Below are 10,262 nucleotides of genomic sequence, written 5' to 3'. Positions count from 1 at the left end.
CCCTTTTTTTCTCTCAGTTGTGGTGTTTTTTTTTATAAGGGAATGAAACATTACCTCAAAAAGAAAAAACAGTGCTACTTATTACTTATCGCTGGGAAATGGATGCACAGAAACACAGCAACATCTCTTAAAATGATACATACTGAATGCTGAATATATCTGTTTATTGTGAGTCAGCCTTACTCAGTAGAGGAGGACTTGCCATTCTTGCTTCTCCATATTCAGCATATTCAGAGATGGTAATGCCTTTTTTGTCTTTAGTCTGGTATAGTAATAAACCTTATGGAGGTGAGGTTTTCTTGAACTGCTTTCCAGTAATTTGTCCTCTTTACCTGTATGGTGGTATAGCTGAGGTGAATAGTTATTGGTCTAGCATCGGTTATTGGTCACTCATCGGCATGGACTCAAAGTCAAGTAGCTAAAAGAGACCAGTATCTTTATTTAGCTATCGTGACTGCACATTTAAACATCAGCATATTTATTCTACTTTGCATGTAATTTGTATATACCACAGCAAACTGGAAACATATATATATATATATATATATATATATATATTATGAGCATCAGGTTTGGGGTAGATTTGTTTCCAAATTTAATTTTTTAAAGTAAAGTTTTTGTATGTATCATGACTTATGAACATGCTTTATATACAATACAGTGCAGGTATTGCTTATGGCTTGTTCTATGTATATGGCCCAATTAATAGGATTGTTAAGGCTGTGTTCTTGTTGCATTTCTGCCCCTTTGTATTTTAGCTTGAAAAGGCTGATATGTGTTTGCCAGAGGTGGAGTAAAGTAATCACCTGCTGGTGGGCTGTAACAGATGTCTTCTCTGACGACATTTGCTGTGTATTGTCAATGCTATATAAGCTGCTGTTAGACACATTGCAGAGACTACCCAGCCAGAGCTTTAGCAGCCTTCAGCTCCCAGGGAGAAGAAACTTAACACGTTACAGTTCCTCCTCACTAGAAAGATTTACACAGTGAGAATGGAAGCTGTCAAATATTTGGTGCTGATTGCTGTGTGGCTGCAAGGTAAGATCCATTGGATCATCCCTCCCGGTTGGTCCCCAAGTAACCTTTCTTAACTATGCATATGTTGCCCCTACACAGCTATTTACATCCAGTGGGAATGAACAGACAGCATAGTAAATCATCTCAAATAATGTCTTTGCTTTTTAGCGTTAACATTTTAATAAGGCAGCTAGAGCAAAACAGACTCCTGACTGCTCCAAGCTGGTAATTAATAATGTACCTATTCTGTTGTGATCTGCATGATAATGATCTGTATTTTTTTAATGACCTATTTAGCCATGTTCTACAAAGATTTACTGTTAGAAACAAACATCACATAATTTGTTAATTACTTATGAAAATTGTCAGTGTTTTAGTCGTTGATTAACTGCTTGCACAGAAATGCAGATTTTTCTACCCATTGGAAGTAATGCCTATACATAATTTATAAGTAGCCTTGGATATACTGTAAGTGTGGCAAAATAAACCCTTTCCTATCAGAATTTGTAGACTGAGCTCTTGAGAAATGGAAATTTGGGGAGTGGAACCTTTAATAAGTGTCTGTGTAAAACACATAATTTGCTTTACTATGCAAATAAAGGAAATAGGAGCTGCAGCTCAGATGCTGCAACCCCCCCCCCCCCCCACCTAAGTTTATTAAAAAAAAAATATAAGACCTCTAACTACACTAAAAATATGGGGTGCCTAGCTGGTAAAGTATCACTTGTTATAGGAAGCAAGCTTCTCTTATGCCCTTTAAATAGATTCCATTTTCATTCCTTAAGGCCATAATATTGCCTTGAGTTTGATTACCATCTTTCTCTGATAAGCTCATACTATGATTTGTACCTTAGTGATTTACTATAATTATTGCACAAGCAAATGTAATTGGATCTGGCATGTTTTGGTATCTACAACAATATATTGGTAAGAATTTAGGGGCAGTGCATTGGAATTAAGGGAACCCATTCTGCAGCCAGAATATTGAGAAGGAATCCACGTTTGATCAGCTGCTTCCAAAAATCTTTCTGTAATTTGGATTTTCATTAAATGAATCTTAATAGATCTCTAATAAATAAACCCAAATCGATTGTTTTGCCTCCTATAAAAATTCATTATATCTTAGTTGAGATCAAGTACAAGGTACTGTTTTATTATTACAGAGAAAAAATATATAATGGTTAAAATATATTTAGCATTATTTGCCCACTGGGAGATCCAAGCAGTGCTCTGTGGAACATCCAAACACTTAGGGGCACATTTACTATTCCACGAACGTCCGAAAAGCATCCAAATGCGTTTTTTTCGTAATGATCGGTATTTTCTGATTTTTTCGTAAATTGTCACAACTTTTTCGCAGCCATTACGACTTTTTCGCAAATTGTCGCGACTTTTTCGTAGCGTTACGACTTGCACGAATTGTCGTGACTTTTTTGTAGCCATCGCACCGAGTACGAAAGTTTGGGATTCATTCAAGCTTCGGTATCGTGGCTTTCCTTGGGCCAGGTTGGAGCTGCAGAGTGCCATTGAGTCCTATGGGAGACTTCCAAAATCATGCTAAGTCTGAAAGTTTTGCCCGCCGTTTACGAGCGCTCAATACGAAAAAGTTGCGACAATATACGAGCAAATCGTAACGGCTACGAAAAAGTTGCAACAATTTGCGCAAGTCATAACGGCTACGAAAAATTCGCGACAATTTACGAAAAAGTTGCAAATCGCAAAAATACGAAAAAGTCGCAAAATGTTTGTTTCCAATCCAAATTTTTCCCATTCGGATTCGAATTCGTGGATTAGTAAATCAGCCCCTTAGACTGGATATTGTTTTACCTTGTACCTTGTTCCTACTGTATGCATTTGTATTACTTTTGCTTTGAAATACACATAAGTCTTCACCAATCTCAAATGCTACCACCTTGTATGCCATTACCTAAGTGTCTTTTCTTTTTATTCATACTGGAATGCCCTCTTAGGGTAACAACAGACGGAGCTACTTAGTAACAGCTACATGTCACAGCTACTAAACGCCAGAAAATACCCTGCCATAGAACTACCTCTGCTAAAACACACGTAGAGACAATTATCAGTAAATGACCAACATTGTTTATTTTTGTAGTTATGACAAGTAGCTGCTACTAGTAGCTCTGTGTGTCTTTACCGTAAGGGTGAAGACACATGGGAAGATTAGCTGCCGCAACTACGATCGAGGCAACCAATTGTGGCGATTAAGCTGCTAATTGGCTAAAAGTCTAATCGCCCCATTTGTCTTCGCCCTAATACTCAAATTAATTCTGTGATAAGATTGTTATTATCTAAGACTGATGTAAACTCACTATATGTTTATAGTGACAGGCTTGAATGGAATTCATTTGCCACTGTACAAACAGCAGAGTTTAGCTAACACAATGCACTGTTTCTGCATATTTTGCGGCCAAAATCTGCCCCATATGAGCAGTGTTGCATGGTGGATGCTATTAATGTGTAGCCTAAAGCTGTTGGGACTCTGGAAACCTACATTTTTAATCTATCATTTGTCCAATGTCAAATCTGCAGAGCACAAAGTTTTTGTTACTTATTTATTGGTTACCTGGGAGTATTAATAAATCATTAGATGAAGGTTCTGAATATATTTTGCACAGACTAGCAATGCATCAGGATTTCTTCTATGTAGATTAAATAACATTTTCCTAGGCAGGCCCTGCTCTATTCACTCTTAAATTTATTAAAATGTTATTCTGTTCAATCCTCCAGCCTCTGCCATTCCCCTATCCACTAGACTTTCTGAAGAAGAGGAGAAGGTAAGATTTTTTGGATGCATGCAAAGGTGGTATCATGGCAGTTCAGTGGCTTGAGTTAGTTCTATTATTATTCTGAAGGGCCACTAATCCTATAGAGCTCTATATGACAGAGTCTGTACAGCTAGAAGGACAATTTTCTGGCATGGGATAAATCTAATGCTAAAATTATGGATTTATTCCTTGGAGAAATATGAAAGCAGCTACAAGAAAAACTGGCCATCCAGGTCTTGGGCACAGTTGTACCGCATCCAGTGCCATTTCAGGGGTCCTTGCCCCTGACCACAATCCAGTCTTTTGATGTCTGAAATTTTACTTTTCCCAGCAGAAAAACACACAGTTCTCATTGAAAAAAGAAAAATATAGCACTTTTCTTAGGATAAAACTTTGTTCTTCTCATTTCAATGCATGCCTGTAAGGATCTACTGGTGAATAAAGCATCCAAGAGTTTATGGTATGGTCCCCTTATGTATTTATATATAATTATCATATCTCCCCTTAAGCTAATTTTCTCCAGGTTAATGGACTCTTGGCTAGTCCTTTTTCATCCGTGAGACTTAACATACTGTTAATCAGCTTAGTCGCCATTCTTTAGACTTCCTATATTTCTCACCAAAACTGCACTGCATATTCCAGATGGGACCTTACCAGAGCTTTGGAAAGGGGAAGAATGAGTAGATTTACTCCTGTAAATTTGTACCTTTAATGGTATGGGTGCTTCTCCACCAAGGATTTGCTTAACATACTTTTAATAGTATTTTATCCCTGGGTCAATTTGATGCAAGACTTCCTTTCAGATGTAACCCCCCCCACCAGAGGTACTATAATTGCAGAGTAGTTTGGCAGTAAAGTTGATATTGGCCATACTATATATATGTACATGTGTGTGTGTATATTTACAAAAAGGCCAAAGAGAGCACACTCCTTATATTATAACAAATGCATGGGTGCTCAAATAGTAAAGAATTATAGACAAGGTTTGGCACAACACAGAACATTTTAAAGGACATGTCAACCCCCCCAACCAAAAATCCTAATCGTAAAAAGCCTCACCATACTTGAAATAGCTGCTACTCGCTGAAAAGTAACACTAAAGCTGCAGCGTTCCCTCGATGTCTCTGCATATGAACAGCTCTCTTACTCCCTTCAGAATTCTCCTTGTCACTTGGCATGGTGCACAGATGATTGTTTTAATAAAGTTTTATTGTGAAACTAATGCGGTTCAGGTCAGGGTAAGGTGTCCTATGCATTAAAAGAATAATCTAAAGCAATGTTGACAAATCCATTTCTTTAAAATTCAGTTCAAGTGCATAAAAACTAACATTTTGGCCCTGCTTGTGAGCCTTCATCAGAGTTACTTGTGCTAATGACACCAAAGGTATTTAAACCCAAAACTGAATGCCAATATTATGCCTACATTGGTTGTTGATGTGCACCAGTGGGAGATAGCACTGTTTGGTAGGTGGGGCTAACTTTTAGCATCAGTTTTGGTGGTCATCTCTGGGTTCAAATATCTTTGGTGTCTTTTATAGAAGTAATCCTGAAGAAGCAAACTAGATAGACAGACAGGTAAGTCACCAGAATATGTGCTTTTTTTTCTAGGTCTCGAAATGTATTATGGAAATTTTGAAAAATGCTCTTTCCACACCCAGAGCAGAACATGTGAGCAACAATTGCCTTCGGATTCTGAAAGAAGGTTGGAAGCTTTCTATCTTTCCCTTGACTCCTCTCTTCTGATGTGTTGTTATGTGTCACCAGTACCGTGGTGGGCCTCTGTCAGTCCCCACAACAACTCTGCTTTATTATGGGTCTTTTCTTTTATTACAACACACTTTTGTTGATGTCAGCAACTGCTAAAAAACCCATAACTTGATTAAATGGAGCAACCAAACTTCATTTAAAAACTAGTACTAGAAGAATAATCATTAATGAAGACGTAAAGTTATGACATTAAGATAAAAAGCTATTTAAAATAGTAAAATGATAGAGTACTTCCCATTTAAAAGATTTTGCAAATAAAATGGTTAATAGACTCCATGTTTTGGTGGACCCTGGGCAAATTCCTATTTTGCCGATTTATAATGTGACCCTGTGTGTTACTATAATGGTAAGTAAAGATGACTAAAATCAGTTTCACACTTTACAGACATATCCACTTTGCAACATATTCCTTCCACACATCCAGGAAGTAACAATATAACTCCATGTTTCTGATTTAACCCTTTGGTAAAACTTTTACCACACCCCTAACCCACTCAGACCACACCCAGTCCACTGTTAAGACCTTATCAAACCTGTTTAAAGCTTCCTTACAGTTTGTGTTCCAGTCAGTTTAGTCCAAAGGGCCCTAAACTAACTGAGACAAATGATTTTCCACATAAGTCTGTTCACTGTGGGGCTTGGTTGCCAGCGTTGGTAGCTAAATCTGCTGCACATAAAATATGTCCTACATGATTATCAGGTTTATAGTACTTACTGCTAAAAATGGGCAGCCTTTTCAGAAACACCATAGGGCTGATTCACTAAAGTGCGCTAAAACAAGCACTATTTATAGCATGCGTTAAAATTAACGCATGCAGTTGCACGCTATTTAACACACACGATATGCGACTTAACGCATGCAATAATACTTTAGCGAATTGCACAGTTTTTTTTCGCATCAATTTTAACACAAAAAAGCATGCGATAAGCGTTATCGCACTTTATTGAATCAACCCTCGTATATTTTCAGTATGTTATATCTCCCAACACTATTTCATCAGACTATTGGAAAAGGCCCATAAATAACTTGGGCCACTTCTATTTTTATAAAAGTGATTTCCTGTTTCTCTGTAATAATAAAGCAGTGACTGCATGAATCCATACTGGTGTCAAAACAATCCTATTGGTTTATTTAATGTTTAAATGATTTTTAGCAGACTTAAGGTATGGTGATCCAAATTACTGAAAGATCCCTTATCCATAAAACCCCAGGTCCCCAGCATTCTGGTTAATAGATCCTATACCTATAATATAAACAGGAAGATGCACCTTAATTTTACACTGCATTATTTATTATACAGATGAGAGAGTGTTGTCTATGATGCACCAACAGCACTTGTTGAGGGAGCTTGAGGATCTTACGCACAGAGGTAAGTGGCATTACACCAATGCCTGTGCCATCTTTTGGCACAATCCTATATTCCTGCTTATATTTTTGTTTTTGAATACTTATGCATGGCTAGGATGTCTGTGAACCCTTCTGCTTCCACCTGCTCCTAGTTTTTGCACATTAGTGCAGTGATGCTTCAAGCCCTATGTTGTCAGCGGCAAGAAATTGCAATTAAATAATGATTACACCACATATATATACAGGTATGGGATCCGTTATCTGGAAACCCGATATCCAGAAAGCTCCGAATTACGGAAAGCCTGTCTCCCATAGACTCCATTTTAATCAAATAATTCAGATTTTTAAACTTAATTTCCTTTTTCTCTGTAAAAATAAAACAGTGCTTTGTATTTGATCCCAACTAAGATATAATTAATCCTTACTGGATGCAAAATTATCCTATTGAGTTTAATTAATATTTTATTGATTTTTTTAGTAGACTTAAGGTATGAAGATCCAAATTACGGAAAGACCCCTTACCCAGAATACCCTTGGTCCCGAGCATTTACAGGTCCTATACCTGTAAAGACATTCACTTTTATCAAAAATAAATATGTGAACTAGAGCAGAGAACCAATGTGAGCCCAAAATCAATTAACTAAGATCTTCCTTGCTAGATTAGTGGGCACCATTTCTGAAATGTCCCACTGCATGGGCAGTAGAAGCTCTAGTTGAACTGACTCTGGATTTCTGCTCTATTCCACATGTCTTCATTTTTGTTCCTTTTGTACCTGCAATATGAGGGCTCCTTTATTATACTATTTTCCCAATTATTACAAATATAAGACATTCACTATCTTACATTTGCACTGCCACACCAGTTACCAAACAATTCTCAATTAAAGATCTCCATATGAAAAAGATTACTATTAATAATGTTGCCTTTGTAGGTTTTATTTTACAGAAAGGTTAATTAGCTTCTCATGAACCTGATATGTGTGTGTTGTGTGAATCTTATTTTGACCTTTGACTGTAAGCACCACTGAGGCAAGGACTGAATGATGGACATGCTCTGTAAAAGCATCTGGGATTACAGATTTAGATTCTTTTTGAATTAAAAATATGTAGTTTTAAAATTCTTACAATTACTAGTGCACATACGCTTTGTACAATTTTCTTTTCTGGATATAGCTTTTCACTGTTTTCTTTTATTACTGGTGCAGTTTTATCATAAGCAACAGACTGTGTTATTTCTAGCAGATAAAAACAATTTCAATGCATTAGTACACTCATGGTGCCAAGTAAAGCGTACTTAGAAGAGCTTAACTTAGTAGAGCTAAAATATTTTTATTATGCATTTATTTCTAACAGAAAAGTCTAAGCACTTAGAAGAGGAAGTTATGGATAGCAGTGAGGAAGATGAGAGGAAAAAGAGAGTTAAAGGGACCACTTCTAAGAGAGAGAAGGAGCAAAAAAGAGAATTAGAGAGAGATGTTTCTAGAGAGCATCAGGAAACCAAGGAGTTTGGGAAGGTGGAGGTAAAAGAGGAAGAGCATGGAACATTTGATGAGGAGAAAGCCAAAAGGTTATTAGAGGATGATGATGAAAGGAAGAGAAGTCCACCTGGAAAGAGGGGTGATGAGCAAAAGAAATCTGGAAAGGATGTACGAGGGGATGAAGCCTCAAAGAGAAAAGACAAGAAACATTTCAGTGAAGAAGATGAATATAGTTCAGAAGAGGATGAGGGAGATAGACACCATGGCAACAACCATGGATGGTACCACGAGAATCACCATTCATGGGAGAATGAAAAGAGAGGGTCTGAGAAGAGGATGGCTGAAGATCCAAGTGAAGAGGAGACATCTCAGTTTGAGTCAGAAGACAAAGGTGTGAAATATTTTAACTCAAAGACTCATATGCAGGGATTTCATGGGGATGGCAAGCGGCATATGTCTCTCAAAGAAGAAGAGGCGGGTAGAGAGAGAAGTTTCCACCATCCAGGAGAACTAAAGATAGGTAGAGAGAGGCATCACCATTCTGGCAGGGTTGGTAACCATGAAAATCAAGAAGAGGAAGAGGAGGAGAGAGAGTTGGAGGAAATAGAGGAAGAAGAAGAACACAAAGCTGAGGTGGGTTTTTGGTTAATTAACTTTAAAATATATATAATATACAAGAGCCATGAATATGCTGTAAATGGTAAAAAAATATGTACCCCCTGTTATAATATATGAGAATATTATCTGTCATTGGAGTTCTATTACTTTTAACGGTTACTGTGGCCTTGTGCTTTCATATGGCCAAAGAACTCCTCTGCTACTTCTAATATCTTTATTTTACAGTAGGAGGTATGGTATGGTATAGCTGTGTTTGAATTGGGCAGGAAACATGAGGTAAGATTATGGCTGTTTAATTATAAATGAATTAATAAATTATCATACAATTGACATGGCAGGTGGTTTTTAGAGTAAAAAAAGTAAAGTTTTATTCAACAACAACAAGATTTTTGAATGTTTAATGTATTGCCTTTGTATGAAGTTTATTGATTCATCAAATCCAATTCATGGGAAATGGTATTGTTCTTCAAAGCTGCCACCACTAGGCGATCTGGCATTTTGTGTGTCCAATAAAAACAATAACAATGCAAAATGTCACTTATAAATGCAATATATTGGATCATGGAATTATCTTATTATTTAGCCAGCCCATCTTGTTATATTAATCAGTTGTATGCAATCTATAATATCTTTTTAGGATAAAATCCTAAAAAGTGACGGCCATATACTTGAATGTTGATCTTTGTCATACACAGGAACATGATCTCCAGCAGGTGGAGGAAGAGCTGAGGAGAGCCGCTGAGAAACTGCAGGAGCTGCACCGGGGTTGAATTAAAAATACGTAGTTTTAACATTCTTACAGTTACTAGTGCACATACGCTTTGTACAATTTTCTTTACTGGATATAGCTTTTCACTGTTTTCTTTTATTACTGGTGCAGTTAACTGCTGTCTCTGCTTTTTCACGTCCATACTGTGGGTGCGGTAATGTGCAACCATGAATGGTCCTGTTGTGACAACAATGCCATAAAGAAGGAAGAACTTGTCCATTTGTCATGGTTCTGGACGTTATTCATATTATAGTGTATGGCTATTATGCTGTGTTGCAAATTACATAGAAATTCAAAAACAACAAATTATTTTTTGGGTGCTTCTTGCTAATTATATGCAGTAAAGGTGCCACAGTCACATAGTAACATTTACTGAAGATATTAAAGCACGGCAGCATACTGTCAGTTATTTTCCTCTTTACATAACCTCCAAATGACATAGCAGGTGATGACTGCCTAGGTATCTCAATATGAGAGAA

At 37.1% G+C, this 10,262-nt stretch overlaps 1 protein-coding gene across 1 annotated transcript; it reads left to right on the top strand.

Moving 5' to 3' along the window:
* Positions 1-646: 646 nt before the first annotated feature.
* Positions 647-10,089, top strand: ccer2 (coiled-coil glutamate rich protein 2). The gene is made up of 6 exons (XM_002940357.5): positions 647-1,038; positions 3,766-3,812; positions 5,412-5,505; positions 6,872-6,940; positions 8,272-9,029; positions 9,710-10,089. Exons 1-6 carry the CDS (start codon positions 993-995, stop codon positions 9,782-9,784), a joined length of 1,089 nt encoding a protein of 362 aa, XP_002940403.3. The 5' UTR covers positions 647-992; the 3' UTR covers positions 9,785-10,089.
* The last annotated feature ends 173 nt before the right edge of the window (positions 10,090-10,262 follow it).

This window comes from Xenopus tropicalis, chromosome 8, assembly GCF_000004195.4.
Source record: "Xenopus tropicalis strain Nigerian chromosome 8, UCB_Xtro_10.0, whole genome shotgun sequence".
Classification (NCBI taxonomy): Eukaryota; Metazoa; Chordata; class Amphibia; order Anura; family Pipidae; genus Xenopus; species Xenopus tropicalis.
This window is presented reverse-complemented; position numbering and strand designations above follow the sequence as displayed.